Genomic DNA, 21,181 nt, shown 5'->3' with positions numbered 1-21,181 from the left:
TCACACATGCACACAATACTGTATTCCCAGCCCTGAACATTCAACTGTCTATGGCAACATTTCCCAAACTCGGTCCTGTTTGATTGTTAAAAATAACTTGTAGCTTGGTCTTCCCCATTATGACTTTGCAAAGACACTTTGTTACGACACTAAAACCCAAACTTTGATGGCAAACTACATAAAGGGGTATCCTTTTTCGCACGGTTTCAGACTTGCCAAATTGCACTTGCGCAAAGGGGCTTTTGGGATTGGTTAAGAAAGGAGTCACCTCCACAGGTGAAATTAAGTGGCAATCAAGACAATTGTAAACAATAAAAATATCAATCTTTATTTCTTTGACAGCATATCAAAGATAAACCATACTCTCATCATACTATAACAAATTACACAATAACTATACAGCAATAAACATTGTATTTACTTTTGTCATTTATGTTATGCGAGCTACATTACTGAATGAATAGTACTCTCGGTTTTGACCTCTGTCCATGAGTTTTTAGCTGAGTGATGAATAGTAGGGAAGATAAGGGAGAAAAAACTGTCAGGGGAACTAAATATTATTTCAAGCTGTGTATATAGGTAACATATTCAACCTACCTGTAGTCCTATTCTGTATCATGTCCAAAAAGACAGAATATAAATCTAGATTTCATACAATTCCCTATAAATAAAGGGGAGACAATGCATGATGGCAAGGAGATACAACCAAAGAGGATCTCTGTAGATTGTCCATCCTCTCTGATACAACTACTCTCTGAGAACAACGGGAGTGTGTAGGCCGACTGGGAGTACGCTATATGAATATCAAACTCAATTAAAAAGTGAATACATAAGCATAAATACCTATTTATAAATCAATTCTATATATTTGCTTCTCTTTAAAACAGAAAGGACATTTATTTGGTTTAGAGAAAGGTCTGAGAGAGCATAGGGATGTCTGTTCCCTGCATCCCCGCCATCCAGACAATAAACAATAGAATAATATTATAACACAACAGTAAATGTAAAATGCACTGTATGCATTAACATGATACGTTTAACAACATATGACATCGGCATATTGGTATAGACAGGATGGTTTGGCAAGAGGTCTTAAACATATGAAAACACAATGGAAAAAGACAAAGGGATTTCAAAGCTGCTCCACACTGCATTGCTGCTTTTCGGGCCAGTGCAGATGTGTCCAAAAATATACAAAGAACCTAAACTCTACCTCCTAATATCTCCAATATCTAGACAACACTATACAGCACAACCCAGACGTAGACCAGGCCGTTTCGGCCAGTTATTTCTAGTTTAGCTAATTGATCTGCTAGATAGCTGTCTGTACACTTCTGTATGTTAGAATGCTGTGGCATCCCATCTCTCTAGGGGACATCTTGTACTGTTTACCCAACAGCTCTGACCTACAACGACCCACACTAGAACCTCCAGCTAACAGAAACTCTTTTGGCAGTTGATCATGTAAAAATCGTTATACACTTGATATTGGAATCCTCTTTGGAGTGTGTACAGTCCATGTCAGCCAGTTAGGATGGGTGGGTGTGTGTGTGTGTGTGTGTGTGTCAAATGTGTGTCACGTGGTGTGTTTGCATGTGGTGTGTCACAGTTGCCAGCCATTAAAGATATATATGTGTGGTATGTATGTATGTATGTATGTATGTATGTGTGTGTGTGTGTGTGTGTGTGTGTGTGTGTGTGTGTGTGTGTGTGTGTGTGTGTGTGTGTGTGTGTGTGTGTGTGTGTGTGTGTGTGTGTGTGTGTGTGTGTGCGTGTGTGTAGATGGTCAGACGTCTACATCTCATGGGTCAGAACTTGGTGCTGTGCTGCCGCCCCGTTGGCCTGCTGTGGGTTGACCAGTGTGTTGGGTGGCTGGCCATTGGGCTGGGCGTTGGTCTCGTTCAGCCTGCGGACGCGGTACACCTCGTAGTGGATGCTACTGGTGATGTCCTTGATGTTCTGCATGTGGGTCCTGACAGAGGAAACAAAGAGGAAGATTTAGTGAGAAATGTTACCCAGAGAAACATCAAGCGTCATCAAAAACACTGGTCAAACACAGTATCAGCAGTAGCACCACCTCCCGGGTGGCGCTGTGACCTCCCGGGTGGCGCTGTGACCTCCCGGGTGGCGCAGTGGTCTAGGGCACTGCATCGCAGTGCTAGCTGCGCCACCAGAGTCTCTGGGTTCACGCCCAGGCTCTGTCGCAGCCGGCCGCAACCGGGAGGTCCGTGGGGCGACGCACAATTGGCATAGCGTCGTCCGGGGTAGGGAGGGTTTGGCCGGTAGGGATATCCTTGTCTCAGTATGTAAAAATGTAATAAAATGTATGCACTCTACTGTAAGTCGCTCTGGATAAGAGCGTCTGCTAAATGACTAAAATGTAAAAATGTAAAAATGTACTTAAAACACAGTTAATATTCACCTGATGAGAAGGTCTCGCAGGTAGGCAAACTCACAGTGCGCAATATTCTCAACTGCAAAAAGAGAGTACAGAAAATGAAATGGCATTCAATGGGATAAACAGCAAGTGTTTTCTGTTTACAGTTACTCAAATAATATTCAGTACAATAGCCACGTAGCATATATTTTGTATATCAGGGTGTGCGTAACAATTTAAATGCCATGTGCTATTCTACACTCTGCCACAAGATGGGAGTGTTGTGCCAAAGACCGGTCAAGGAAGCCCATTTCACTTTACATCTGCAGCAATTATCTTAAATCAAGATTACACTTTCCACTAGAAGTAATTTAATACATCTCAGCACCCCTTGGCAAGTCAGACAGTTTAACAAACTCTCTATGTTTGAATGATCGGTTATGTCAAGCCCACAAAATGAAAAAGGAGCGCTATTTATGTGAAATCGCAGCACAGGAAATTAAATTCCATTTCATCCCTGGTAGGGAGGGGTGGGGGAGAGGAGGGTGCTGCTGTGTGACCACCACAGTCTGTAGGTGGGTGTACTGATTCATGTGGTGGTGGGTCTCCCTTAATTTAAAACCATGCTGGTTTTAAATGTTTTTCTGGGTAACACTTTCCTCCACCCATTGCAAACAGGGGATTAACAGAAGAACACACAGAGACAGACACGTTGTATATGTTGCTGTATTGGCACCAGCCCTCTCTGACTTATGGAACGAGAAGGAGGGGGAGGAAGAACGGTCGATAATGAGAAAGAGAGAATGAGATTGGGGCAGTGGTAGAGGAAAAAGAGAACGTAAGAGACGACAGAAAGAAAGAGGAGAGGGAGAAAAAGTGAGAATGAGTAAGAGAATCAGCGAGAGAGAGAAAGAAAGAAAGGAGGAGAGAGGAGGAGAACGAGGAGATAGAGGAGGAGAACGAGGAGAAAGAGGAGGAGAACGAGATCCTGGCTATGAGAATCCTGGGCCCACAGGCCTCCCTCCTCTTGTGGCCTAATTTATGATATCGGTGCAGACGTGCCCAGCAGCTTCCTCTCCGATTGCTCCCTCCCTCTTCATCCTTTCCTCCCTTACTCCCTCCTTCCCTCCCTCCCTCCTTCCTTCCGCCTGAGCACACTGACTGCCTGGTTGGGTTAGAGTCATTGTTCCCTCAGCCAGAGGACAACCACATTACTCACTCTTATCACACCCGTGCTCCTAAACACACCTTTGTCTTAGAGTTCAATTACAGTCTATGGGTGTTTAAAGAAGACCTTGACAGTTCCAGAACAGGACCTAAGTACCAGAACACTAGAAAGCTATGTATGCTAAGCGCTGGTTGGTTGGTTCTTTGAACAGACCTAACAGGAATAGAGGTCCAGAATAATATAGTTGTTCTATACAAGTGTAAAGTGATGAAAGGAGCATTCACCAAGGGCCAAGAGGGGCCCTGAAGGGGCCAGGTGCAATCTGGGAAGGAAACAGTTGGTTCTCCAGTGAAAAAAGGAGCTGTGACTCTCTCTCTCTCTCCTTTTCCCCCACTGTGTTATGGATACAGATGGCTCAGTAAATCCTCCTTGGGTCTGTGACTCAGAAATGTCTTTAGTCACAGACCAGAGAAACGTGCATATGAGACACTCGCTCATAGTCACAAAAGACTCAATCATTTGGCTGGGATTTAAACATGTACTGGAAGCAGTAACATACGTATTTATGGTTTCTCCACTGTGCAACCCATTTGACATGATTAGTTTGACAGGGATAGTAATGGTTGTGTGTGTGTGTTGAATGTCTGTTGAATGACCTTCTATGGTTCCCCACTTTGTTTTTCTGCCCAGAAGCCTCTTTCCATTGACCTGGTACTCCTGGTCGCTCCCCACCACAGCAAATGGGATCATTTCCTGATGACACACACACACAGACACAGACACAGACACAGACACAGACACAGACACAGACACAGACACAGAGACACAGAGACACAGAGACACAGACACACACACACACACACACACACACACACACACACACACACACACACACACACACACACACACACACACATTAAGACCAACAATGCTTTGTAATGAATCCATGCGCCAGTGGGGTGTGTGTGTGTGTGATTCTGCATGCGTTTACACACTGTAAACCCACCCTGATCTTATCATTGATCATCCTGTCATCAGAATCCTCGTCAAACTCTTCCTGAGGGTAGACATCGATCCCGTTGGCTCGCAGTCCTTCCCTGATCTGCACAAACATAAAACACATCACAATCTGACACCATGTTGCAGTGTTACACCAATGTACTGTAGAACAGCAGTCAGGGCAAAACAATGGCCGCTTCCACCTCATGTCATCTACCAAGTCATCCTGGTAGTCCTGGAGGTGGAGGAGTGTGTGTCCTGCCCAGTACATCACACACACCAAAGCCTTTCACTCACCACCAGGGGAAAGCCCGGGGGAAGGGAAGCTGAGACTTGTATCATGTCAGAATCCACCGACAGTAAATAAGCCTACTCATTCTTCCAACTCAACTTTCACTAGCTAACTGCCAACAAGAGATAGAGTGAGAATGACAGGCTTCTCCTGCCAGTGGTGATGGCCATTAAATGAATGACCGTTCCGCTCACAATTACTACTTTGACAGTTTGAACAGGTTTTCTACATTTCTCTGTTTATACTTCTTGGAAAGTTTAAACGTGTAACTTTCTCAGTCTTAGGCCTATATTATAAGCCTACAACAGTCGAGGGAACGTGACCAGAACACGCCCTCGCACGCCCGCAACGAACTGTGGACATAGAGGGTAAAACAATAAAACAGCTCTCTGGTTCCCTTTGCATGTTAACTGCTGCAGTGAACAGAATACAAGGAAGAAACGTCAAAAAAACGTTAAGATCACAATCCCAGGGTCGTACATTGCCCAGTCCATGCAGCCAACCAAAACAAGCTGGTTACAAGCCCCAGAGCTTCCATCTCGCCTGCCCTTGTTCTCATTGGCCGTTGTCGGGGAAAACGGTAGCCAAGTCGCCCAGCGTGTTTCCTCCTCCAGAATTAATAAAGTTCTGTCTCTGGATGCCAGAGAGGGGGAGACTAGCGTCCCTCGAGTGTGTGTGCGTGCGCGTGCATGTTATTTTCTTCTGCCAGGCTGACCACCAAACACACACTGGAACAGAGGGGGGTGCAGAGGCCTGGTATGGTGCAACTTTCAAGAGACAGCAGGAAGAGAAAGCAGCAACAGAGAATTCCATTGAATTCTAAATCAGCAGAGATGGCCTCTATACCATAGACATGAGTCATCAACAGAAAGGGCTGCGCTTTTTTTCATGGAGGAGTGGCTACTGACGGACCTCCACCAGACAGTCTCTGCCGAGCAGCTACCAGACAGCCTCTACCGAGCAGCTACCAGACAGTCTCTGCCGAGCAGCTACCAGACAGTCTCTGCCGAGCAGCTACCAGACAGTCTCTGCCGAGCAGCTACCAGACAGTCTCTGCCGAGCAGCTACCAGACAGCCTCTACCGAGCAGCTACCAGACAGCCTCTACCGAGCAGCTACCAGACAGCCTCTACCGAGCAGCTACCAGACAGCCTCTACCGAGCAGCTACCAGACAGCCTCTACCGAGCAGCTACCAGACAGCCTCTACCGAGCAGCTACCAGACAGCCTCTACCGAGCAGCTACCAGACAGCCTCTACCGAGCAGCTACCAGACAGCCTCTACCGAGCAGCTACCAGACAGCCTCTACCGAGCAGCTACCAGACAGCCTCTACCGAGCAGCCTCTACCGAGCAGCTACCAGACAACCTCTACCGAGCAGCTACCAGACAGCCTCTACCGAGCAGCCTCTACCGAGTAGCTACCAGACAACCTCTACCGAGCAGCTACCAGACAGCCTCTACCGAGCAGCTACCAGACAGCCTCTACCGAGTAGCTACCAGACAGCCTCTACCGAGCAGCTACCAGACAGCCTCTACCGAGCAGCCTCTACCGAGCAGCTACTAGACATCCTCTCTCCTTACTCTAAACTCTGGAGGGGAACTCCTCATCTGAGGTCCTGTGTGGTCTCTCCATCTCCTGTACCCATTAGCTTATTGCTAATAAGAGACTTGCCTGCTACAGTAAACTGGCATCTGTGCAGACATCAGCTGCCTCGGAGGTTTACAGAAAGCTGCAATAATGTAAATAAATCACTTCTTAAAATGCTCCTTTCTGGCTAAAAACATCCGTTAAGTTTTCCAGGGTTTCATACCGCTACTCCCCAGACTGGGCAGAGTACAGTAGTTTATCCAGATGGCTGCTGTTTGTAATGCCTTGCATGGCTTCATACCGACCTGTGTGTGATCTTACCCTCTCGTTACCCTGTGTGTGTGTGTGTGTGTGTGTGTGTGTGTGTGTGTGTGTGTGTGTGTGTGTGTGTGTGTGTGTGTGTGTGTGTGTGTGTGCGGCGTGGTGTGATCTTACCCTCTCATTACCCTGTTTTTACCCTGCTGTAAAGGCCCAGGTCAGGTTGTTGTAGTGCAAAAGGGACTAGTTTAAAAGCAAATCTACAGCTCAACGTCATAGGCTTTTTGTGTACACACACGTGCATGTATACACATCACACACACACACACACACACACACACACACACACACACACACACACACACACACACACACACACACACACACACGTGCACACAACTTACCGTCTGCTTGAAGAAGTCCCTCTCCTCCAGGGTGAGTGTGTCTGCCTTAGCGATGACAGGGACTATGTTGACCACTTTACTCAGACGACTCATAAACTCCACATCCAGGGGCCTCAGACTGGAGAGAGACAACATGGAGGGAGAGAGAGAGAGGGGAGGGGGGAGAAGGAGAGAGAAAGATGTTAATAAGATAACTTCCAGAGAAAAGGAGATATTTTCTGATTGAATCAAATGTTATTTGCCACATGTGTAGAATATAACAGGTGTAGACCTTACAGTGAAATGCTTACTTACAAGCCCTTAACCAACAATGCTTTAAGAAGTTAAGAAGAAAAATGTGTTCAGTAAAAAATAGATAAGTACAGAATTTGAAAATAATTCAACAGCAGCAGTAAAATAACAATAGCGAGGCTATATACAAGGGGTACCAGTACAGTGTCAATGTGCGGGGGCACCGGTTAGTCGAGGTAATTGAGGTAGTATGTATATGTAGGTAGAGTTAAAGTGACCATGCATTGATAATAAACAGAGAGTAGCAGCAGCATAAAAGAGGGGTCTGGGTAACCCTTTAATTAGCTGTTTAGGAGTCTTATGGCTTGGGGGTAGAAGCTGTTAAGAAGCGTTTTGGACTTGCACTCCGGTACCTCTTGCCGTGCGGTAGCAGAGAGAATAGTCTATGACTAGGGTGGCTGGCGTCTTTGATAATTTGTAGGGCCTTCCTCTGACACCGCCTGCTATAGAGGTCCTGGATGGCAGGAAGCTTGGCCCCAATGATGTACTGGGCCGTACGCACTACCCTCTGTAGTGCCTTGCGTTCCGAGGCCGAGCGGTTGCCAGACCAGGCAGCGATGCAACCAGTCAGGATGCTCTCGATGGTGCAGCCGTAGAATCTTTTGAGAATCTGAGGACACATGCCAAATCTTTTCAGTCTCCTGAGGGGGAATAGGCTTTGTCGTGCCCTCTTCACAACTGTCTTGGTGTGTTTGGACCATGATAGTTTGTTTGTGATGTGGACGCCAAGGAACTTGAAGTTCTCAACCTGCAGCCCCGTCGATGAGAATGGGGGCGTGCTCGGTCCTCCTTTTCCTGTAGTCCACAATCATCTCCTTTGTCTTGATCACGTTGAGGGAGAGGTTGTTGTCCTGGCACCACACTGCCAGTTCTCTGACCTCCTCCCTATAGGCTGTCTCGTCGTTGTTGGTCATCAGGCCTACCACTGTTGTGTCATCTGCAAACTTGATGATGGTGTTGGAGTCGTGCCTGGCCATGCAGTCATGAGTGAACAGGAGTACAGGAGGGAACTGAGCACGCACCCATGAGGGGCACCCGTGTTGAGGATCAGCATGGCGGATTACCTACACTCACCACCTGGGGGCAGCCTGTCAGGAGGTCCAGGATCCAGTTGCAGATGGAGGTGTTTAGTCCCAGGATCCTTAGCTTAGTGATGAGCTTTGAGGGCACTATGGTGTTGAACGCTGAGCTGTAGTCAATGAATAGCATTCTCACATAAGTGTTCCTTTTGTCCAGGTGTGAAAGAGCAGTGTGGAGTGCAATAGAGATTACATCATCTGTGGATCTGTTGGGGCAGTATGCAAATTAGGGTGTGGGTCTAGGGTTTCTTGGATAATGGCATTGATGTGAGCCATGACCAGCCTTTCAAAGCACTTCATGGCTACAGACGTGAGTGCTACGGGTCGGTAGTCATTTAGGCAGGATACCTTAGTGTTCTTGGGCACAGGGACTATGGTGGTCTGCTTAAAACATGTTGGTATTACAGACTCGGTCAGGGACAGGTTGAAAATGTCAGTGAAGACACTTGCCAGTTGGTGAGCGCATGCTCAGCGTACACGTCCTGGTAATCCGTCTGGCCCTGCGGCCTTGTGAATGTTGACCTGTTTAACGGTCTTACTCACATTGGCTACAGAAAGTGTGATCACACAGTCGTCCGGAACACTGATGCTCTCATGTTACTTGCCTCAAAGCGAGCATAGCAGTAATTTAGCTTGTCTGGTAGGCTCGTGTCACTGGGCAGCTCGCGGCTGTGCTTCCCTTTGTAGTCTGTAATAGTTTGCAAGCCCTGCCACATCCGACGAGCGCCGGAGCCGGGGTAGTACGATTCAAACTTAGTCCTGTATTGATGCTTTGCCTGTTTGATGGTTCATTGTAGGGCATAGCAGGATGTCTTATAAGCTTCCGGGTTACAGTCCTGCTCCTTGAAAGCGGCAGCTCTACCCTTTAGCGCAGTGCAGATGTTGCCTGTAATCCATGGCTTCTGGTTGGGGTATGTACGTACAGTCACTGTGGGAACAATGTCATCGATGCACTTATTGATGAAGCCAGTGACTGATGTGGTGTACTCCTCAATGACATCAGAAGAATCCCGGAGCATATTCCAGTCTGTGCTAGCAAAACAGTCCTGTAGCTTAGCTTGGTAGGTTATATTGTAATGCAGCACGGTAGTATAATTGAAAACATGTCCAAAACGTTTATTCAATCACAAAGGACATTTATTTTGAGACGTATGATAAAGCAGTTGTGAGGCAATGAATGTCACATCCACTGAAGACTTTTCAGTCATGGATGTTATGAGACAGATATACCACTAGGGGGCAACGATGGTCCATTGTCTATTATTTTCTGATCGATAATGTGATTGTGCAGCAGTGTGCCAGTATAATCCTAATTCTTAAATTTAAAAGACGAATCACAACCTCTTTCCAAGGTTAAACACAAAATGGTTAAGAAGTAAAACTGATCTAAGCCTGCAAACAGATAATGGTCCTCTCAAGATTTGTCATGGATGGCAGTTTTAGGAGGTGTTGGACAATGCAATTGAATACATATCTATATTGAGCATCATGTGATGAGAGATATTGTCCTCAACTGACCACTCACACAAAGCTTGTACATCCTACTCCCAAGTTGTCAACTCTTAGAGCTTCTCTACTCTTCTGTCCTCCTATAAACCTTCTCCCTTCCCCATCTCATCTCTTTCTTTCCGTACACACTCTCCTATCTGTTCTCTATCAGAGGAGAATGTTCAGGCTATAGCTAGCCTGGCAGGGCCTCTGGTTGTTCCGTGTGTCTAGATTCTGAAATGCACATTTTCACATTTATTTATTCAACATTGAAAATATGAATATCTAAAAACAGCCCTTTTTGATGTTGTTCATTTGAAGACGTATCGTTGGGAACAATACTCTCTGGAATGACATGCACACTGAACGGTGCGGGAACAGAACACAACACATGTCAATATACGTCATACTACCTTCCAAGGGTGTCCGAGAGAGACCCACGTGACACGGTAAGAGAGAGAGCGGGGAGCGACAGAGACAGACAGAGACAGACAGTCAACACCACTTCATGGTAAAGGGAAAGAAAAAGGAAAAGGGAGAGTATGAGAGAGATCCCCCCATAGGTCAATGATCCCCTGCTGCAGCTCTCCTTGGCTCCGCCTATAATTTGATCTCCTGTCCCCTCAGGAATCGTGACCTCCGCTTTGTGGTCTGTAAGTCAGACACACACGTGTTCCATGTGCATCAGTGGTATGTAGGCCTACGGTACACGGTACACAGGTCTGTAAATACATACGGTAGATGTTCGACTATGAAAATGTTCACACGCTCCGGAACAAATAGATGAGACCGAGGTTCAAATTGACACACAGCACATGTGAATCACATATCGGTCAACACACACACACACCACAGATAGACATGCACATGTGCATCACATATCGGTCAACACACACACACCACAGATAGACATGCACATGTGCATCACATATCGGTCAACACACACACACACACCACAGATAGACATGCACATGTGAATCACATATCGGTCAACACACACACCACAGATAGACATGCACATGTGCATCACATATCGGTCAACACACACACACACACCACAGATAGACATGCACATGTGAATCACATATCGGTCAACACACACACACCACAGATAGACATGCACATGTGAATCACATATCGGTCAACACACACACACACACCACAGATAGACATGCACATGTGAATCACATATCGGTCAACACACACACACACACCACAGATAGACATGCACATGTGCATCACATATCGGTCAACACACACACACACCACAGATAGACATGCACATGTGCATCCCATATCGGTCAACACGCACACCACAGATAGACATGCACATGTGCATCACATATCGGTCAACACACACACACCACAGATAGACATGCACATGTGAATCACATATCGGTCAACACACACACACACACACCACAGATAGACATGCACATGTGCATCACATATCGGTCAACACACACACCACAGATAGACATGCACATGTGCATCACATATCGGTCAACACACACACCACAGATAGACATGCACATGTGAATCACATATCGGTCAACACACACACACACACCACAGATAGACATGCACATGTGAATCACATATCGGTCAACACACACACACACCACAGATAGACATGCACATGTGCATCCCATATCGGTCAACACGCACACCACAGATAGACATGCACATGTGCATCACATATCGGTCAACACACACACCACAGATAGACATGCACATGTGCATCACATATCGGTCAACACACACACACCACAGATAGACATGCACATGTGCATCACATATCGGTCAACACACACACACCACAGATAGACATGCACATGTGCATCACATATCGGTCAACACACACACCACAGATAGACATGCACATGTGCATCACATATCGGTCAACACACACATACCACAGATAGACATGCACATGAGCATCACACAATCTAGCTAAACTCCAGTTCTTCACATAAACGGGACATTATTAACAAAAAGGTCAACACACAAAATGCACTCCTACACACTAAACATATGTACTGTACATATTTATGCACACAGAGAGACGCCATATGCTCAAATCCTCCACTTCAAAAAGGGAAACAGTCAACTTGGTAGCTGTGTCTGCAGAGGGAGGGCTGAGCTGTCACTGCAAACCCTCCGAAAGCTGTTCTGTGGTCAAAATGGAAGCAACCATGTAGAGGAAGGGGGGGTGACCGCACCGTAGACTGCTCTCTTCCCTCTTTCCCAGATGTCTTTAAAACCACCTCGCGGGTCAAGAGACTCCGAAGTGCAACATTGCCTGGCGTAACCGTGGGTTACCCTGGTAGTTCTCAAAGGTAGCATCCTTCGTGAGGTAACACGAGGACAGCCTAGAGGGAAGGAGAGCGGTCAACCATTCAGTCAACGGCTGCTATGCATTTCCATTGGCTACAGGTGCGACCAAAACGGCATCTTATTCCCTATATAGAGCACTACTTTTGGCCATAGCCCACAGAGCATAGGGTGCCATTTGGGACGCATCCTACGTCGATGGAAAACCGGTCGAGCTACTAAAAGAGACCTTGAAGCAAATTGCTGACACTTAAAGTACTACTACTTACCCAAGGCCTAATACCTCCAAATTGAAGTTTGACAATAAAAAGAGCCACAACCATTGGGCTATAAAACTTGGTGTCTCTGCTATTATTTGGTGATATGGGATGCCAGTATTGCTGAATATTCAGTGTAGTGTCCATTACGGACATAATGGCACTAAAGCATGGAGCTGTGCTAGACACATGGGCTCATTCCCAGATGGCATCCTATTCCTTATGTAGTTCCCTACTTTTGACCAGAGACATAGGGGCCCTGGTCAATAGTAGTGGACTAAATAGGTAACAGGGGGTCATTTGTTACGCAGCCATGGCCTTGGCATGGTGTGTTAGTAATTGGTTCCAGGCCCTTGTTGCAGACCTCAACCATAGAGGAGAAGTCATCTGTGAGAGCAATGAAGAGGAGAGAAAAACGGGAGTTGGGAGAATAGTTACAGAACCTTTGAGTCTAGACCCTGAGCCAGGTTCAACCCACAGGGCCAGGTTCAACCCACAGGGCCAGGTTCAACCCAAAGGGCCAGGTTCAACCCACAGGGCCAGGTTCAACCCACAGGGCCAGGTTCAACCCACAGGGCCAGGTTCAACCCACAGGGCCAGGTTCAACCCACAGGGCCAAGTTCAACACACAGGGCCAGGTTCAACCCACAGGGCCAGGTTCAACCCACAGTCAGATCTATAGTGCTGTAAGAACACCAGGGTTTCATCCTTAGATTGTCCTGTAGAGGCGCATTGGCTACTCAACACATTATTAGTGTCTCTTCCCCCAGCTCCTGTCATCCCATCTGCTTTTGCTGACAGTGTGTGTGTGTGCATTTTATGCATCCCTATGCCTGTTGCTTGTGTTCTCTAGCCCAGTGCCAGGTTGTAGCTTCAGCCCCACAGTGAGTGGAACGGTAGGACTCCTCTTTATGCTCCTGCTCTGAAGTCTTCTGGTGGCAGTAAAGAAGATCCTACTTACTGCTCCCCCCGTTTCCAGTCCTGATTAAGAGGTCCCTAGAGGGGACAGGTGCTTGGAAGTTTCCAAGAGAGCCTGTTTCGGGGGGAGGGGGGGATTAGGGGGCACTCGAGGTCAAGGGGGTGAGAGAGGGAGGGGATTGGCAGGGGAAGAGAGGCATTTTAGCTTTTGGGACGAGAGAGAGAGAATGAGGGAAAAAGCCTTGGCTCGTGCTTTGCGAAAGAGTGTCTGGACAATGCACTGACTGTAGAGCTGCCACATAGACACACACACATAGACACACACACATAGACACACACACACACACACACACACACACACACACACACACACACACACACACACACACACACACACACACACACACACACACACACACACACACACACACACACACACACACACACACACACACACACACACACACACACACACACACACACACACACTATGCAGCTGTGGTGTCATAAGGAGGAGGTGAGGGAGTGTGTCAAACAGTGGGATACACACACTCAATATACTCCAGAGAATAACTAGTGGACAAACAGCCACAACCTGGGTGTTTAAAACTATTCTGTTAGTAATGCATACACGTCTAGAAGACTGCAGGACCTTGACAGAATCTTTACATGCACTGAGACATACTGAAGCCACTTCACGATTTCCCCGTCGATTAGAATAAAATGCTTTTAACTTTGCATGAATGTCTAGGATTTTGATGTTTATATTTCAGTTAGTTAATATGAAGTAATTCTCTAACATTTGCCAAGTCGCGGTTCCTGGTCAAATATACAAACGTTTCCTAAACGCTTTGTCGTACATACATGGTCTTAGTCTCCCTGGCACTCATTGTTTGCTTTCACAGTCTATACGATTGGGTACTATAGCATCTGAGTCTTTGTGAAACCTGATTCCCAAAGCGATACCTCTGAGTCTCGGTGGACAAGATGACATCTACAAGTGGTCGAAAGAAAAGGGGGGCAGTCTAGAGGAAGTGGTGAAGTCCCAGACAAACAGAGTGTGTGTGTGTGTGTGTGTGTGTGCGTGTGAGAGAGAGAGAGCGAGAGAGAGTGTGTGTGAGTGTCCATAACTCACCAGTGTCCAGTAGGTGGTATGAAGTACATGCAGCAGTGAACCCGTGAGTCTGGGATCCTCTTCTTCCTGTTGATGTTGATCTCCTCCTGCAGGTACTGCTCATACTGGTCATTGATGAACTTCATGATTGGCTGCCAGCTGTTGGGGGGGGGGGGGGGGGGCACATGGGAAATGGAGTTCACAGACAGGCGACGACCCAGTCATTCACTCTGTGGTAGGGATAACAAAAAAAAACTACAATTCACCAGTTCTCGTTGTTGATGTGGTCCCCAAAGCCGGGAGTGTCGATTACCGTTAGTTTCATCCTCACGCCCTTCTCTTCGATGTCTAGACAGAGAGACACAGGAGAAATCCATGCCATGCATTACATTGTTAAATGTATACTGATTACCACAGATCCGTATGCGTGTATGTGTATGTGTGGGTGTGTTACCGTGACTGATGGACTTGATCTCGATGGTCTTGGGGATCCTCTCCTCGGGGGTGGTCACCACAGACTTCCTGCTGACCTTAGACTTGAACAGGGTGTTCATCAGGGTCGACTTCCCCAGACCACTCTGACCTGTTAGAGACCAACACAAGGGGTGAACTATAGGTCTGGACACACACAAACAGAGGGGCTTCTCCTCAACCATGAGGCTCTTCTCACCTGTTGTGAATGTACAATAGCTTTCCTGACTCTGAACTGAGACCCTACACACAAGTTGTGAAAGACGAGAGTCATTCCAGCCTGCTGTAGTATCATTCCAGCTTGCTGTAGGGTCATTCCAGCCTGCTGTAGTATCATTCTAGCCTGCTGTAGGGTCATTCTAGCCTGCTGTAGGGTCATTCTAGCCTGCTGTAGGGTCATTCTAGCCTGCTGTAGGGTCATTCTAGCCTGCTGTAGGGTCATTCTAGCCTGCTGTAGGATCATTCTAGCCTGCTGTAGGGTCATTCTAGCCTGCTGTAGGGTAATTCTAGCCTGCTGTGGGGTCATTCTAGCCTGCTGTAGGGTCATTCCAGCCTGCTGTAGTATCATTCCAGCCTGCTGTGGGGTCATTCCAGCCTGCTGTAGGATCATTCCAGCCTGCTGTAGGGTCATTCTAGCCTGCTGTAGGGTCATTCTAGCCTGCTGTAGGGTCAATCTAGCCTGCTGTAGGGTCATTCGAGCCTGCTGTAGGGTAATACTAGCCTGCTGTGGGGTCATTCTAGCCTGCTGTGGGGTCATTCCAGCCTGCTGTAGGATCATTCTAGCCTGCTGTAGGGTCATTCTAGCCTGCTGTAGGGTCATTCCAGCCTGCTGTAGGGTCATTCCAGCCTGCTGTAGGGTCATTCCAGCCTGCTGTAGGGTCATTCCAGCCTGCTGTAGGGTCATTCCAGCCTGCTGTAGGGTCATTCTAGCCTGCTGTGCGGTCATTCTAGCCTGCTGTAGGGTCATTCTAGCCTGCTGTGGGGTCATTCCAGCCTGCTATAGGGTCATTCTAGCCTGCTGTGGGGTCATTCTAGCCTGCTGTAGGGTCATTCTAGCCTGCTGTAGGGTCATTCTAGCCTGCTCTAGGGTCATTCTAGCCTGCTGTAGAGTCATTCTAGCCTGCTGTAGAGTCATTCTAGCCTGCTGTAGGGTCATTCTAGCCTGCTGTAGGGTCATTCCAGCCTGCTGTAGGGTCATTCCAGCCTGCTGTAGGGTCATTCTAGCCTGCTGTAGGGTCATTCTAGCCTGCTGTGGGGTTATTCCAGCCTGCTGTAGGGTCATTCTAGCCTGCTGTAGGGTCATTCTAGACTGCTGTGGGGTCATTCTAACCTGCTGTGGGGTCATTCTAGCATGCTGTAGGGTAATTCTAGCCTGCTGTAGGGTCATTCTAGCCTGCTGTAGGGTCATTCTAGCCTGCTGTAGGGTCATTCTAGCCTGCTGTAGGGTCATTCTAGCCTGCTGTGGGGTCATTCTAGCCTGCTGTAGGGTCATTCTAGCCTGCTGTAGGGTCATTCCAGCCTGCTGTAGGGCCACACACTCCTCACCAAGACCCAGAAGAGGACTGGCCACCCCTCAGAGCCTGGTTCCTCTAGGTTTCTTCCTAGATTCCTGCCTTTCTAGGGAGTTTTCCCTAGCCACCGTGCTTCTACATCTGCATTGCTTGCTGTTTTAGCCTGTGTTTCTGTATAAGCACTTTGTGACAACTGCTGATGTAAAAAGGGCTTTATAAATACATTTGATTGATTCCCCATAGGCATCCATTAGCAGCAGGCATCGGCAGCCCAGCCGTGCCAGCTTAATTAACCTTTATGCATCGGGGACACTGCTGCGGTCTAAGGGGCTTTAGGGCTGGGATTAGGGTAATTCATCTCACAGAGAGGCCTTACGAGTCTGATTTACATATCCACTGACCTTTCACACAATGCCTTTTGAGAGGGACAGAGACTACTGCTGCTGTGTCAAACTCTGTCTTGTCCCCCCCCAGCTGTGTAGCGCTAGGGCAAAATGTTTTAATTGTGCACCCAGAGGGGGCCCCAGGACAGAGTTTGCGAGAGACGGTCATAGAGGATAGCCAAAACGGCCACTTCAAAACCAACCAATCAGAGTTAGGCATTTCTACAGTAGTTAAACAACTTCACATCAAGTTTGACCCTGGATACTGTAGGTCATTGGATCAACTATATCCCTGTTTTTAACAACCTTATCAAATGTCTTCTTTATCTTAAACCATCAGGGCTTGATGGACAGGTCCCATAACACCACCCTCTATTCTAACCTGGCATTTATCATGCGAGTCACGTCTCACACACCACTACACGTTTCACACACCACACCACTATAACATGTATGCGCACTATTGCACAACATACCCTTTGCTCATGAACTATCCCATCCACTACAGGTGGGCCTTTCTCCCACGTTACCACTCCACCTCAAGTGGGCACAAGTTTCTGACGTCTCTGAAAGCGCTGACTGAATGCTGCACTTTGCTGAAAACAACTATGAGGATTGTGATGCATATCAGTGACGGCGTGCCCACAAGAGAAAGTAGTACTTTTTGACCTTGCCCAGATGGGTCTTCGTTGACTTGGTACCTTGAGATGCCACCTTTATTTTAAACAAAAACATTCCAATGTTTTAGGATCTCAGAACCACTATGGCAGCTAGTATGTATACACACTCCCACAGGGCTCCTATACAAGCACACTATATGTGTGTGTGTGTGTGTGTGTGTGTGTGTGTGTGTGTGTGTGTGTGTGTGTGTGTGTGTGTCCGCGCGCTCTACTCTATCACCATCCCCTCCGACAGCCACGCAAACACAGAGACATCTAGGCTGGGAAGAGAGACTCGAGGTCCTTCAACATGCTCTTTGTAGCTTTAATCACTTCTCACCGTGGTAAAGTACAGGTAACTTCCAAAATAAAGGAAACACCAACATAAAGTGTCTTTAATAGGGCGTTGGGCCACCATGAGTCAGAAAATCTTCCATCCACCTTGGCATAGATTCTACAAGTGTCTGGAACTCTATTGGAGGGATGCGACACCATTCTTCTGCATGAAATTCCATCATTTGGTGTTTTGTTGGTGGAAAACGCTGTCTCAGGCGCCACTGTTCAATTCGGTTGAGATCTGGTGACTGAGACACGCGCGAGCTGTGGTGAGCTGAGGGCAGAGTGGAGTGTGCTAGAGCTTGTCACCATTAATGGGCATCATTACTCCACCATCTCTCTGCCCGACAGCTTTCTTTTATACTGAAGGATGCATGCCACTATGTGTAGTGTGCACCAATCTCAGGAGCACTCGGGATAAGGATTCCCCAATGGGGTTTCACCCTAGTTAGTCCTGGAAGCACAAGCACTCACTCCAGGCTCATTTCCCAATGACAGTTTGACTTTGAAAACATTTAAATGCAGTGTTTAGAACAGAAAGTCTCTCTCTCTGGGGATGGGTGGACGTAACAGATGTGATGGTGAGGACGTGCGCGTGTGTGTGTGTGTGTTCACGTGTGTTTAAAACCATTCCCTCACATCCATGATCTCAAAAGGGTGTGTGTTGCACGCGTGTGTGTTTTCCATTGCGTGTGTTCACTGTTCAACACCACTCACCGACGATCATGATGTTGAGCTCAAAGCCCTGTTTCATGGCCTTCCTCCTCATCTGCTCCAGGATGGCGTCGATGCCCACGTAGCTGAAGTCACCAGCGCCATGTGAAGCTCCCTTGGCAGGGGGTTGCGGGTGTGGCGGCGCGGACATGTTGCTGTGGCTCGGCTTGACCTCTGACCCTGATGATGTGAGAGAGAGATATCAGTGTTCATCATGGAACATTTTATTTAGGAGAGTTCCATGCTGACAAACATTACGATAAACATTTTCCATCTCACTCGTCACTATAGCTGCTGATCAATGAGTAGATATCACGACAGTTCACTGAATTCCAGCTGGTTATATCAAACTGTACTGAACTCAAACTACACCGGACAAACGTAACTTATCAAACTGATTCTACACAACGGGAGTGGCATGTTTGGTAAACAATATATGCTATGGGTATCACGGTTAACACCTCCATCTCACACAATAATTCAGACTCTTAACCAGAGTCCAACTGTAGCCACAGGACAAGACGCTCATACACCAACACAAAACATTGCATGAAATGACTCAGACCCCCCCCCCCCCCCCCGTCCTCCCCCCACCCAACCGTCTTAAAACAGACAAACACGGATCCCTGAGGAATTAAACTGAGTGAGGCAGCCTACAACCTATAGACTATAGCCCAATAAATTACACGCAGAACAGTGGACAAAAACACATCCGCTCCCCTACGTCACATAAATCTGAAGACGTACATGCGTGTGTGAACAACGGCGGCAAGCTGCAGCTGTGAAGTGGACGTAGTACTCACAATATTTCAAACTACAAAAAACAGAAAAGAAGGTACACAGACTCGTGTTGTAGAATAGTAGCAGTTACAAGTTACCACTCACCTGAGTGAGTGGCTGGGAGGCAGGGAGATGAAAAGTACAGTCTGCGGTGAAGTAGACCTAAAATAGTCCAAAGTCGTTGAAGAGAAGGTATGACTGACTGTCTATCGTAGCAAGGCTAACTGCCAAAGCAGTGTCTGGACGAGCCTACTGAACAGACAACAAGCTACTTTCAACTGTTGCATGTACACACACACACACACACACACACACACACACACACACACACACACACACACACACACACACACACACCACACACACACCACACACACGTTAGCCCCGGCGTGGTGAGAGGAGACAGTTGGGTGTTCTTCCCTTTTGACAGCGTGCTGTGGTATCATCTACTGCTCGAGGTCTACAGACACTCCAAACCACAGACAGAGACATTTCACAGCCACCAAAATTGCTGTGAATGAATTCAAACATGCGATCAGAAGGTCCACAGACAAACTTCAAGACGAATGTCCAAACTGTAAACACGGACCACTATGAACGTGCTCCAGATAAGGGGAACTGTGGCTGTCGTTTCCAGTGCTTTACATTCTACTTTGTGCCCATACAGTACACTCACAGTAGGAGAGAAAGTAGAACTCCCTTTCGAGTTTGACAACGTCAGCTCCAGCTGTCTGTGACAGGTCATTATAACCACCTCGCCCTGCTCCTTGTAGCTGTGTGCCTGTCGACCTGATGAATATGGATGAGCATCAACAGCCATGTCTGTCTTTACAGCGGAAACTTCACCGCAGTCTCTGGGTTTCCTGTTCATCACACTAGCATCCACATCCTCTCTCTTTAGCACGCTGGGTCTGACGATTCAACTGTTGCGTTTTGTTCCACCTTGCACACAGGAAGTCATTGTCACAATGCACCTTATTTCCTGCCCATGTCTGAGAACGACAATTGTGAGTATGCCCATAAAACCTGCTGCCTCAGATCTGACACTAAATTCAATGCCACGTATTGAAACTTCCCCAATCGCTTTCTACACGATATGTAACCATTTTGTGGAACCATTACAGTAGGAGCGTTCTTTTATTTGGACTAGGAAGTACTAGAGACTTTCCACATGGAAGCCCTGGGAAAAGTGCTGCTAATAAACTTTTAATAAACAGTGCAACCAACTGTTCTATCGGAGCTAGAATCTCAGTGCCAAACGGGACCCTCGCCCAGTAACTACCACACACGCATACATCACCTACACACCCTTCCCACCCACACACCCTTCCAACCCCACACACCCTTCCAACCCCACACCCCAGAATGTAGGACTCCCAGTGGAATATCTGAACGCCTGGGAATCTCTGAACTGAACGCCCTTTTCTTCTCCACTAATAGTCAGAGTGAGACAACACAATAGAAGAGAATGAGTAGGTGGGGCCGGTTGGGTTGGACCACACCTTCACTAGCCGGTATCTGTGTGGAGCTACAGTCTCGACCTTCGGTTTCCCAGACCCTGTGATGATTGATGGAGGCTAAGACACCACAGAGCGGCTTGGCTGAAAGGTCCGGAGAATACGAATTTCATAGAAGAAAAAGACGTGCCTCTTTACCGTCATCAATCAACACACATCACCGTCAGAGTATTGGGTTTTGTTTTTATATTCCCTCAACCGGCAAAGCACTCAACTTCTTTATGCGCCTTCATTAAGCTCACAT

General features: G+C 47.3%; 1 protein-coding gene across 7 annotated transcripts in view; it reads right to left on the bottom strand.

Moving 5' to 3' along the window:
- Positions 1-302: 302 nt before the first annotated feature.
- The window catches only part of LOC129839304 (septin-9-like), a 90,468-nt gene continuing 69,589 nt past the window's right edge, over positions 303-21,181 (bottom strand). For 6 of the 7 annotated variants that reach the window (XM_055906623.1, XM_055906626.1, XM_055906624.1 and 3 more), the window contains 9 exons: positions 18,644-18,820; positions 15,021-15,149; positions 14,833-14,914; positions 14,588-14,725; positions 7,086-7,203; positions 4,552-4,647; positions 4,202-4,298; positions 2,423-2,474; positions 303-1,972 (listed from right to left, as the gene is read on the bottom strand). In XM_055906623.1, the coding sequence (XP_055762598.1) occupies positions 1,795-1,972; positions 2,423-2,474; positions 4,202-4,298; positions 4,552-4,647; positions 7,086-7,203; positions 14,588-14,725; positions 14,833-14,914; positions 15,021-15,149; positions 18,644-18,820 (1,067 nt within the window). In that variant the 3' untranslated portion in view covers positions 303-1,794. Of the gene's footprint in view, positions 1,973-2,422; positions 2,475-4,201; positions 4,299-4,551; positions 4,648-7,085; positions 7,204-14,587; positions 14,726-14,832; positions 14,915-15,020; positions 15,150-18,643; positions 18,821-19,525; positions 19,669-21,181 lie in introns of those variants that run through there. The other variant, XM_055906628.1, reaches the window with a different exon arrangement.

This window comes from Salvelinus fontinalis, chromosome 40 (assembly GCF_029448725.1).
Source record: "Salvelinus fontinalis isolate EN_2023a chromosome 40, ASM2944872v1, whole genome shotgun sequence".
In the NCBI taxonomy this organism is placed as follows: Eukaryota; Metazoa; Chordata; class Actinopteri; order Salmoniformes; family Salmonidae; genus Salvelinus; species Salvelinus fontinalis.
This window is presented reverse-complemented; position numbering and strand designations above follow the sequence as displayed.